Below are 12,394 nucleotides of genomic sequence, written 5' to 3'. Positions count from 1 at the left end.
TCATACGCAAGATTTTTAGTTTTCTCTTTTTGGATTTTTTTGGTATTTTTTCTGCACTGTGCGTTCTGTAATTTTGGATTATTTTTGGAGAAAATGTCCTTCTAGGGAAAAATAGAAATAGTTCATTACTGCTTGGTAGGGTTGTCACTTAGAAAGAAAAGAAAAGAAAATATTTTTTTCCCTCATTATTTTTCGCTATTGTATGTGAGCTATTCTCTCGCAACATACTGATCTATCCTCCTGCTCCTCGCTAGGGTTGCAAAGGGGCGGAAAATTTCCGGTAAATTTCCGGAAACTTTCTGGAAATTTCCCATGGGAAGTTAAGCTGGGGAATTTTGGAAATATTCAAAATTGGAAACTTTTATGGAATTACAGGAAATTAGGGAATTAATGGGAATTTACGGGAATTTAGTTTTTTACTAGCAGCTTACATTAGCTAGACTTAACTCAACTTGTTAGAAAAATGTTTAATGAATTTATTTTAATCCTCGGTTGGCCAAAAAATGCCGACATTGCATACATGTATGACCCCAAACCTCACAGATTGTGATTATTTTAAAAGTGCCAAGCTAAATCAGACCAGTAATATGACCATATGATTATTAACCATCCCATTAGAGCTTATGCAAAATTACGTTCCTCCATTTACATGAGGACAACAGTGATGACACGCCAAGAACTGGGCGACTCTGTTCGCAAACTTCCCCCAGTTTTGCACCAGTTATTCCCACATGAGATAACGTTTGCAATGATGTTTTCACCGGGAAAATTAGGTTTCCTATATTATATGTCTAGTAGCCTATGTTGATTGCATGTAATTGACCTGTGTGCAGGGTAGAAATTCAACTGAATTAGCATTAAATCAGGTTGTTTTAACTAACATTACGCTGAAAGATGGGTTTTTTCCAACTACATTAAGGTCTCTGTTATACACTAACTTGCCAGACACAATATTTCCAGTTTATTCCCATTAATTCCCATTTATTCCCGTTAATTCCCGTATATTCCCGTTAATTCCCGTATATTCCCGTTAATTCCCATGGAAAGTTTCCAACTTTGAAAATTCCCGGAATTTTGCAACCCTACTCCTCGCACCTCGACAATTCTTTAATCAGAATCCAAATTGCCTTTGAACCAAACACAGATTCTCAAGTAGAATGTGATGAGAAACAGGAACCGGTTGGATGTGTCAGAGCCTGAGAAATAGGCCTCTCAAAAAGCCGCAACAGTCTCGGTGTTGTCTGCCACCGAGGTTTGCTCACTGGATCAAGACTCAATTATTCATAAACACTGTTAAATGGTGGGGAACGGAAAGCTTTGGGACGAAAACACATTTTGAAAGCGGGGCGCGGCATTGAGGATCGCGCAGAGAAATGAGTGCCAGCTGAAAGGATGGGATGACTTCACAGCCGTTTCACATCCCAGTAAATCACGGGGCTGAAAGGATGGCTGCGAGCTCGTGTCACAGCCACACAAATGTCAAATGAACTCGGCTGTGCTGGAATACAACAGCAGATCGCGCATCTGCATCTGAAGGATTTGTTATTAGACAGAATCCATCATCAGCTAAGACTTGCTTAGCGCGGTGGGGGGTTGACGACATAACTGAGTTTGAATGAAAGGATTACCACAGAACACAGTTGTGCACAGTGTACACTGTGAAAGAGAAACTATTAATTTCTAGAGAGCAATAAGTAGATTTGTGCTTTGATTCAGTGATACATAAGAAGCTGTCTGTCTTGTGTGAAGACGTGATGGCGAAATGAGGGCAGGATATTTTCTAATTATGAGGCCATTGCATGGTTTGGTGAAAGACAAGGTGTTCATAATTATTGTTAAGCTTCGTAGAGATCTCTAGTTATTACAGCTCTTGTTTACTTTGAATCATAGAAACAGTAAGCATGTTATGACTCTGTTTGCTATTTTATGGGGTGTTGGGGAGTAGAGAGAATTACATCTGAGGCGGTAAACAACACTGTCTCACCCCTCGGTGGTGAGCTCCCCTCACTCGAACTGCTATCACACATGCAACGAGAGTATTTCACCCGTAATGAAAAAGTGTGTGTGTGTGTGTATAGTATGTGTGTGTGTGTGTATGTATCTGTAAACAAGTATATTTCTATACGTGTGCAGATTGTGCACATGTGCTTTTCAATTATCTGTGATTATATCTGAGTACCACAGCCACATCGCTGTGTACTGACATCCATTTTGGATATACCTCCTTCATGATCTCAGTGGCCTCAGTATTACGGTATAGCCTGCGACGCACCATCCTGACCCCCAGCCCCACGACACAGAAAAGCCCTAAATATACAGCGTGTGGCCTCTGGTAATGCCTTCCATACCAGCATGTGTCTGTGAGTGGTCGGCCTATTCACCACAGCCCTCAGGGATCTGTGGATTTCAGTGTTGAGTGGGGCGTGTGTGCGTGTGCGTGTGCGTGTGTGTGTGTGCGTGTGTGTGTGTATATGTGTGTGTATGTGTGTGCCTGTGTGCGTGTGTCGGGGGCCATTCCACATAATACAGTAGCCCAATAAAAGGCATGCCTGTGGTATACAGCTGTAATCTGAGCATTACTGTAGTGACTCTGCTTCCGCGGGTGCTGATCAGGCCTGTAGTGTGTGTTTCTCCCATGAGGAGAGGGTCTTTGTCTTGGCCTCGTCCACTGGCGTCACTCTCCAGGGGCCCCCAGCATGACTGTGTCGTTTTTTTTGCCCACGTTAAAGCGACGGATCCTGGCTGAAGCAATCTCCTTACGGACCATTAGATATGTCCCCCACCATCACAGGCCCATTCAGAGGCCAGTTAATAGCAGTCTATGGCTGTCGCTTCAATTCTTGTTTTAAACGCGGGTCCCTCAGAGGGGGAAAAAACAAAAGGGCGAAAACCTTGGATCCGCGCCTCGCCAAGGTTATCAAAGCATATTAAACGCCAGGGCCCGCGATGGCTTTTGTGCGGCGCTTCGGCTGGATTGCGTTTCGCGAGGAAGAGGGGGCGGCTTTGATGGACATGTCACATAGCATAATCCGTAGCTCCGCAGCGCTATTGTTGCCCGCTGATATTCCTCGGGAGTTCTCAGCCTCGGGTCTTTGTGCCGAGTTGGGCTTTTGTTGGCAGGCCTATTTTCCCCCTGTTCTGCCACGGAGTAGAGTGAGACAGATTACATGCGCTGGACCTGGAACCGTGGCGGATCTGTTCTGGGCCCCGGTCCCTCTTTCATCTGAGCTGCTGTGTTTCTCTCTCACAAGACATGAGGCCTTTGAGTCGGAGGAGGTTTGTCTCTCCCCTCGAAGCGAGAACCTCGCCTCTGTAGAAGAAAAAAAACAAGGTGCCGGATGAATTTTAATTGAAGCTCGTCGTCCGACCTTCAGCTAATGGTGTTCCTCACATACAGGAATCGTAAAATCGTGATTATGATCAATGCAGGCGAATCGAATCTTTATTTTGCCTCTTTTTTTTAAATGCAAACTTGAGTAAACACTGATGGGATAAAGAAAACAATAGATTGAAGGTAGATACTGCTACATTGAAGTTAGTGTGAATAATTTTACATAAACTGTGGAAAATTGAATGTGTAAGTTAAAGAATAGACATCCTAGCCTGTGAATAGAACTGACCAGTGATAGTTGTGGTGTAGCTGAAAAGTAAACATTGTCTTATCTATTGTTCTCTATAGAATCAGATAATCTATTCTAGTCCATATAACAGTTGGAAATATGTTTGTGAGGAGGATAAGCAATATTTGAATAAAACAGTATATTAGCTTTGGTGTTTTTGGTATTTTTAGATATATGCATTTATTTGATGTACATAGAAACTCATACATTAGTATGGAACTGTAGACCACTGGTTTTATTATATTTTTCATAAACTCAATTATTTGTGCTGTCAAGTTGTTATATTTTTAAGCCTACTATATTTAGTTGGAAATAATAACCACTCAGATAACATCATAAAATGAGATTTCAAGTATGCATTTGCTGGCATAAATATATAAATAATTAAAAAAAAATATCTTAGCATCACTAGTAATGTTATCCAGTAAAATTTTCTCTGTCATTAATTAATATGAATCCTACTTTTTGTGCTTTGAATGCACTGCTCAAAACATAATTATTCTGTAATGATATATGTAAATAGCATTAATGATCCTTACAATCATTTGTCTCCGAGGCAAGATATTAAGGAAAATAAATAATAACAATAAATGCTTACTTGTGCACACCACACACTACAACACATTTATCATTACAGTTTGAATAGGATATTGCATATGTGGAAATGTAGGGTTCCCTAAAAATAATCCATATTCCCAAACATGCACTAAAGCATTCTTCCTCCTTGTTCCTATATAGATTTTTATCTTGTCCTCATAATTTTTGCAGTTCAACCGCACAGTAATTAAAAAAGAAATCTATAAAAAGTTTGTAAGTGGGCCGGTATAATAAGTATGGTGTTATTGGAATGCTTTCCCAGTGCAGTGATCCTAGCCGTGGTAATTAGCCATGTGAGTAAACCTCTGCTTCCTCTATGTTCCTCTCTCTCTCTCCCTCTCTTTCTCTCTCTCTCTCTATTCAGGTTCGTCCAGCCACCACAGCCAGTCGCTGCGTCCCCCCCTCCCTCCCCCGCACAGCAGCCACCACCAGTCCTCGGCCAGCTCCCTGAACCGCAGCGCGCACACCACGGGCGGCCGCCGCAACCTGGGCCACGCCGCGCACCAACACCAGCACCAGCACCAGCACCAGGCCGGCGGCAGCACCGGGGACGGACCCTCCACGCCCGAGTCCGTCCAGCTCCAGGACAGCTGGGCGCTCAACAGCAACGTGCCGCTGGAGACACGGTAAGAGGGCGTCCGACGGAACTGACCGTCCGTCCGACCGACCGACCGGCCGGCCGAGCGAACTGGCATCTGGGCACCTGCGCCCATCTCATCTCATCTCATCTGGCTGCTGCCTGCCCCGCTGCCCGCGCTTGGCAAGTGGCGAGTGGCGTGCCAGCAGCAGCCGTGCATTATGGAGTAGTGCGCTGGCTTGGCAGCCAATTTGCAGCCTGCCATGAACACGCAGTTGGTGTATTGGATCGCATTACGCCTTAGGTACATAACCAGGTGTCAGTGAATCCCATTGACACACATCAAAACAATAGCATGCTTCGCTGCAGATCACTTGATATGGTGTTATTGGTTTTGCCACCACATTTCTTAGCGTAACGCAGAAAGATACGGAAGCCAAATTGGGTTCCATCCCTCTGCTTTCTCTCTCTCTCTCTCTCTCTCTCTGTCTATCTCATTCAGTCTCTCTCTCTCTCTCACTCACTCGCCGTCTCTTTCTCTGCCTCTTGTTTCCTTGACTCTCTCTCTCTCTCTCTTCTCTCCCTCCTCTTCATTTTTTTTGGCACGGTGTGTCTGCCGTTACTATTCTCCTGCTGCGATTGAGGTCGTCTCCCCCTGTTCCCGAATCACACCCTGAACATTGCCCATGCACTATTCATGAGTCGGCGACTGACTGCGCCCCCCTCAGATGTTTTATTCACCGCCGAGCAGAGACGCCGTCGCTGCCCTCCACCACAGCCCGCTCCGCTCCACTCCCTGGCCAGCCTGCCCGCCTGCCTGCTACCGAGCCCCAGTGCCCAGTGGCCGATGGCTGGCGCGGTGTCCCCAGCTCAGCTGTCTTAGCTGGGGTGTGTTGTCACACACTCACACTGCCTTCACAGCCAACCAGTCACCACTCCATTTTTTTTGTTTGTTTTTGGTGGTGGTGGTGGGGGTTGGGGGGGGGTGCGGTTTCTTGTCAAACGTAGGCAGTTTTCTGTAAGTCAGGTGGTGCCACTGTGGTGGTAAGCAGGGGCGTGATGGTGAGGTTGCGCTGATGAATAGCGACAGGCAGGACGGTAATGCCGTGTGTGTGTGTGTGTGTGTGTGTGTGTAGGGTGCGGGGGGGGGGGGGGGGGGGGCTGTCTGGGTGAGGGACGTGTGCTGACGTGCAGATGGAGCATGGTCAGTGTGACGTGTGCCCCCTGTCACAACAGTGCGGGTGGGCTCGGCCGGGCTGTGTCTCGCGAGTGGCTAGATAGTGGGAGGCAGGGAGGGAGAAGCGTTTTAGTTTTTCTGTCAGAACTGCGGACAAAAGGGCTGCTTTATTAATGTGGCCTTCTCTTCCAGTCTGGTCATCCTTACACACACACACACGCACACACACACAAACGCACGCGCAAACACACACACACTTCAAACATATCAATGTGCCTGCAGACATTTGACTGCTCTCCCTACTGCCTCCACTTCAAAGTCCTTCTCTCTGTAGGCGTATTAATGGCCACTGCTGGCCATGCAACCTTGACCAGCACTCACACCTCAATTCATATGTCTTTGTTCAGCGAGTGCCCCCTCCCTCTCTCCCCACATACCTGCTGAATTGTGCGCTTTGCCATTTTCTCAGCAATAATGCCTCAGGGTATTTACAGTTGCACTTTAGAACTTCGTAAGTGCAAGCACATAATAATTTTTCACCGAGGGGTTTGCCACCGACTGAGCCAGGACTTGATTCAGCTGCCCCTCCGAGCCCTCTTGAGACAAACATTCATAACTAGCCACAGAAATGAAAAATAAAGCACAAGCTGACTTTGTGGAATGGTATGTATGTGTGTAGGCATATGGATCAGGAGTTTTGTCACGTTGCATGCAGACAAAACTAGGTCAGAATAGTTTTATCTGAAGGATTGGTAGATTTGCAAAGCCTCTGTCTTAAAAAAGATATTGAGAAAGCTCAAACACACACACAAAAAAAATACATTCAGAAAAAAATCAAACATAACCAATCTTTCCTGTTTCAGAAAAAGATTTCATTAAGTTGAGCCAGCATATTCCTCAGTGGATGAGGCATATAACTCCCTGATGTATGCAGTAGACGGTGGTTGTTGTAGTCTTTTACTGCCCATCCATCTTGTTTTGTAGTTTGAACTGTAACAATACCCCGAAGGGATATGTCTCCCATTAACGACCACACATGTGAAGAAGCCACAGTATTGCATCATTTGTTTGTCATTGTGGTATGCTGTACAGTGCACAAATGACTTCATAGAGTTTGGCATTATCTTAAAATATAGGTGTTTTTTGACTCTCTCACTGAAATGTAAAATATAGTTAAGTGGTACATTAGGTGAAAAATAGTACGGACCCACTGCACATTTCTAGACTTCTGTGAGGTAATGAACAGAATACCAACAACAACAGGACCCATATGAAGACAAGGTGCCGTAATAAACAAACCAATACATGAATAAATACATTTCATTGTGTTTTGTGCATCCTACTGTAAGCCTTTGTGTAGTGCCCACCCTCAACAAAAAAATAATCTGTATAGAGCCACTCCAACCAAGTAGCCTACTCTGCATTGTGTCTGGTTTTGATTTAGAGGTTTTCTTAATGAGTTTTTTTTTTCATAATTGTCCCTATACACCACTAACGGCCCAGTTACAAGCTGATCTCAATACACTGAGAAACAAACTGAAACGTCATGAGATAATTGTGTCTCGCTAAGGAATAGCAGCAACTGCATACATTTGTGAAGTGTTATGATTCATTGAGTAATACTAATGAATCTTAGATAACACTCACTCAGTGTTAAGTGGCTCTTTTTTTCCCCTCCATGATTTAAGGATGGTTGAACAGGGATGGCTAAATCCCCATTGAGATCATGTCGAGATTGTGAGATGCGTTGGATATCATTTGAACGTGAGGATAATGAGTGAAAGGTAGTGGGCCTGGTCTCAGGCAGTGGAGTGAAGCTTATACTGTATCTAGCTCCTGTCTTCTTTCAGCAGTGACATTACTCAGTCACTTGGCTACATACTGAACTGACAGATGCTCCTGTGGAACAGTAGAAGGTCCAGTTTGGTTAGTATGTGGTGTTGTGGTGACTGTTCCAATTTAGTGACCCTAAGAAACACAAATATTGTGCTTTGTTTGCCTTGTTTTGTTTTGTTTTGGTTAAAGACGAGGTGAGGGATGCAATTTGAGCAAATAATTAAAAGCTGTAGACCTTAAATGGCTCTTAGTGCTAGTCACCGCCAAAGCTCAGAGTGGAACAAAAGACTCTGACTGTCATCCCTTACAATTTCCAGCGGCAGGGCTTCCATAATAGCATACCGCCAGTGGATTCAGGTTCATTATCTGTGAGCGTCTTCCATGTTAATTGCTCTGGTCTTCAGGCCATCCTCTGGGAGACACAGAGGTGTTTACGGTGAGAGCGAGCCTTTGCACAACTTCTTTGTTTTTGTTTTGGTGTGTTTTGCTCTATTTGCTTGGGTTTGTGTGTGTGTGTGTGTGTGTGTGTGTTTGTGTGTGTGTGTGTGTGTGTGTGTGTGTGTGTTTTAAGTGTTTGCCGGTGTACCGAGGCCTCAGCGGGGTGCGTTGGGTCGTGAAGTGGCACACTGTGGCCAATTCTCTGGCAGAAGCAGGAGAGCAGTGAATGCTCGCCATTAAAAGACTCTCCGTCGCCACAAAAGGGGGATCAGCAGGTCTCAAGGGGCCGATCAGAGGAACATTAGGGATAGACAATGCAGTAGGAAAGCAAACACTATTGTGATATGAAAATGTTAGAAAGAAATGAATTCCCTGTGATTCAGTTGTGATTGAGCTGTTTTAACTATATTATGCACACCCGTTGTTTATGTCTCTGAAGTTACATCAGCAGTTTTTATCCAAATAACCCAAGTGTACAAAGTTATGTTTTTCAGTCTAAAGTTTCTCTTTAGTTTTTTTTTTTTTCACACACATTTTGGCAAACATCATTGGAAGAAATGATTGCTCAATTAATTTAGTGTGAATAAACAATGCAATGAGTATTAATTAACTAATCAATTGTAGCTAAATTGAATGTGTGTAAAAGGGTAAATAAAACATACAAAATAATAGTTGAAAATGACTGAGACCAGAACAAATGAGGGAACAGACCAAAAGCAAAACACAAAGAATCATGGCGTGCCAATGGGAATGCGAGAATCCTAATGCAAAAAAAAAAAAAAGATATGAATTATTCCTTGGCCAGAGAATTAACGAGGTTTATGGCCATGGAATAAATGAATTCCTCCAGCTCTTTTGTCTTCACTCTGGCATCCTGAAGCTGCATCCCCAGGCAACCATTCAGATGCTGTCCGCAGGGTGTGACCAGGGCTGCTGTGACCAGGATTAGCAAATGGCTCTCAAAGGTGTTGATCCTCTGGTCCGAGCTCAGGTCTGGAGCCCTCGCCTTTTATTATCAATAGCACACACTAGTGATCAGTGTGATGCCTTCCTCACCATTTTAATTACTTTTTTTACTTTTATTTTACCCTATTTGATTGGGCCTCTTGTTAAATGTCCACAAACGAAAAATGTTATAACGAAATAAATATAAAAGAGTGGGCTTTTTTTTATGTTTTCATTTAGCGGAGGAGCAACATTTACCGTCTCTCTCCGCGGTGCCGTAGCCGCGCTAGTGCTCGCCGGTGCGCGTGAGATTAATCAGTCCCGACCGCCGAGCAGAGCTCCTGCGCTATCCAGCGCCGTCTTTTCATTAGTTTGTGGATGAGGCCATCGGGAGGCTCTCTCGGGCCTGGACATTTCTGACATCTCCGAGACTTTATTGCCCCTCTTTCTTGCTGCCCCCTCCCTCTCCACTGCCCCGTATCGCTCTCGGAGGAATAAAAAAAAGAAGAAGTAAAAATGTATCTATGGCTCGGCAAAAATGGAACGCCCGCAGACAGGCGGGGGGCGGGGGTGGGGTGAGGGGGATGAAGCCTGGCCCGGCCCATGCTGACGCCCCCCTTTTTCCTGATGCCTTGCGTTTTGACATTTGAGTATCAGACGTGGCAAGTGATAATTTATGGCGGGTATTAAAGCCATAGTTTGAGTGTTTAATATTTGATGCTCCTGGAGGTGGGCTGCTGTAGCAAGGCGCTAACAACACCAAGGTCATGGCTGTGTGTGTGTGTGTGTGTGTGTGTGTGTGTGCGTTTGTGTTTCTACATGCGTGTATGTGTTTGTGTATACGTCTATGTGTGTGAGTATGTGTGTGTGTGTTATTGTGTATACGCCTACGTGTGTGTGTGTGTTATTGTGTACTCCTACAGTATGTGTGTGTGTGTGTGTGTGTGTTTGTTTGTGTGTATATATGTGTGCGTTTTCATATGTGTGTGTGGCCCTGGGAGTTCAGTGCTTTGGCTGCACACATGCTGATAAGGAGAGGAAGTTATCTATACTGCGAGCTGCCTTGGATAAAAGGGTTTGCTAAATGCATAAATGTTCATGTAAATGTTAGTCACTGGAGAAGGCAGCCAGCAGTCAGGCCAGCTCGAAGGTTAGACACCAGGATGAATGGCGCTGAACTACTGTGGTTGTGAATATGTGTGTGTGTGTGTGTGTGTGTGCGTGTGTGTGTGCGTGTGTGTGTGTGTGTGTGCGCACGCGCGTGTGTGCGTGTGTGCGTGTGCGTGTGTGCGCGCGTGTGCGTGTGTGTGTGTGTGTGTGTATGACCTTGGCCGTGGATTAAAACACATGCAGAGGCAGAGACAGAGACAGAGAGTGCCTTTGGAGGAGAAGACACTGGATACCCATCACCTGGCCCGGGAATGGAGCCTCTGCGCTCGGCCACACCATCAGTTCCCCTTCAGCATATGTCCACTGCCTCCCGCCCCTGCAGGACCCCGCACTGAATGGATGTGTTTCTCTAATAAACCGCCATATTTAAAACTGCTATCATACTCAATCTGTTTAACCAGACTGTATCAGATCTGCAAAGGGAATTCTCAAAAAGACACATAAATGAAAGAAGTGTTGTTCAGAGAGTGGGGCTCAGTCTCTGGGCTCTGCAAAGTGCTTGGGGCAACATTACATAAATACGATTTATTTGAATTGAACTGATTTGAATTGAATAGGGACTTTTATCCATCTATTTGTATCACAGTAACAAGGATACAGAGATGTGTCATCTACTGAAAGCTCTCCTGCTCTTCTGAGATAGAGATAGAGAGAGAAAGAGAGAGAGAGAGAGAGAGAGAGTTTGTGAGTTTGGATGAGAGGAGAGGGTACTGAGGATGTGGAGTCATTTCAGAGGCCATGAGGAGGACACCAGGTCCACTTCCCCATATTGGTGGGCTGAGTGGGTGTCGGGGAGGGCAGTGGGGCGTGAATGGGCTGGAGCAGGTGGGGTCAGGGCGGGTCAGAACTCCCTGCCCCGGACAAGATAGATGGAACGAGATCTGAGAGTGCCGTTAACTGGGGGGTTTGCGCAGTGTGCGGGGGCGCCAGCTTGCCATCGAGGCCGTCGGTTCGTCATCAAAGCGCCGCGGTCAACACTGGCCACTTTCATCCCCGCTCCATCTGCCCCTACACAGACTGCCCCGGCCCGACGCCCACCTGGCACTAAGTGCCCCCGGCAACAGGGCTGGCATGGGCTGGGCGCCGCCCGCTCCACGGCGAGAGGAGGGCTGCTCGGCACGCATCAGAGTGCGGGCACGCACCATCCTCGCAAACACCCCCCACACAGCGACCAAAATATTGTGAATAGTCGCTATGTTTTACTTTTGCCTTTGAAGTCTGAGCCCTGCTAACCAATGGGACGCAGTCACTGGGGTCGACAAAAAAAACCCCATATTATCCGATGCAAGGCACCGCTAAATTTGCCACTCTACAATTCATCACGTTCACAGTTAATATACATTACAAACACGTGTGAAACAAGCCAAAGCTATATTTACCTGTTCGTGTGTGAACATGATGAAATGCGCATCGTCACTAGCCTGGCTAACGCCTACCACTTCTCAAATGAGACGTGGTCTGGCAACCAGACGTTCATTTTCTCGTATTTGAAAAAATGCCCAGATCCGTTCATTGGGCGCCACGGATGTCTATCAAATGCGCATAGCTCACCCAACTCGTTCGTATGCAACGCTAAGGGCTGCCATTGACATCAGTGTAAATCCTTTGGCGTTGAATGTAGACGCAAGAAGGCAACGGAAACTTCTCGGATGTTCTGTGATTGGTTCGCCAACATCAGGCGAACATTTGGGCCTTAGTTTCCAGACTGCCTTAGCAGCGGGATTGAAATCACAGCGCAAGGCAGTATGGGAAAACCCAGGCTACATCGTCACACAAATTTCATACAAAATCCACACCACTGTATTGCTCCACGCAGCCGTGATTCAATTTATTCACAGTGGATAATAAAGTGGTAACGTGTCGAGACATTTTCCATTTGTGTGTCACATATTGCTCTTTCACCTCAATTTATCACCTAGTTTAACTTTTTTGGAAGTATGTGTGTATACTGCTTAATTAACTAATACATAATTAATGACTTTGTCCTTAATTAACTGAACAAATAATTAAATTATTCACTTAATTAATAATCGC

General features: G+C 45.4%; 1 protein-coding gene across 1 annotated transcript in view; it reads left to right on the top strand.

Moving 5' to 3' along the window:
• The window catches only part of tenm2b (teneurin transmembrane protein 2b), a 137,716-nt gene that overhangs the window by 85,221 nt on the left and 40,101 nt on the right, over positions 1-12,394 (top strand). Inside the window, exons 6-7 of the mRNA XM_062535973.1 lie at positions 4,582-4,715; positions 4,749-4,843. Coding sequence (XP_062391957.1) covers positions 4,582-4,715; positions 4,749-4,843 — 229 coding nt within the window. The remainder of the gene's footprint in view (positions 1-4,581; positions 4,716-4,748; positions 4,844-12,394) is intronic.

Source organism: Sardina pilchardus, chromosome 5 (assembly GCF_963854185.1).
Source record: "Sardina pilchardus chromosome 5, fSarPil1.1, whole genome shotgun sequence".
In the NCBI taxonomy this organism is placed as follows: Eukaryota; Metazoa; Chordata; class Actinopteri; order Clupeiformes; family Clupeidae; genus Sardina; species Sardina pilchardus.
This window is presented reverse-complemented; position numbering and strand designations above follow the sequence as displayed.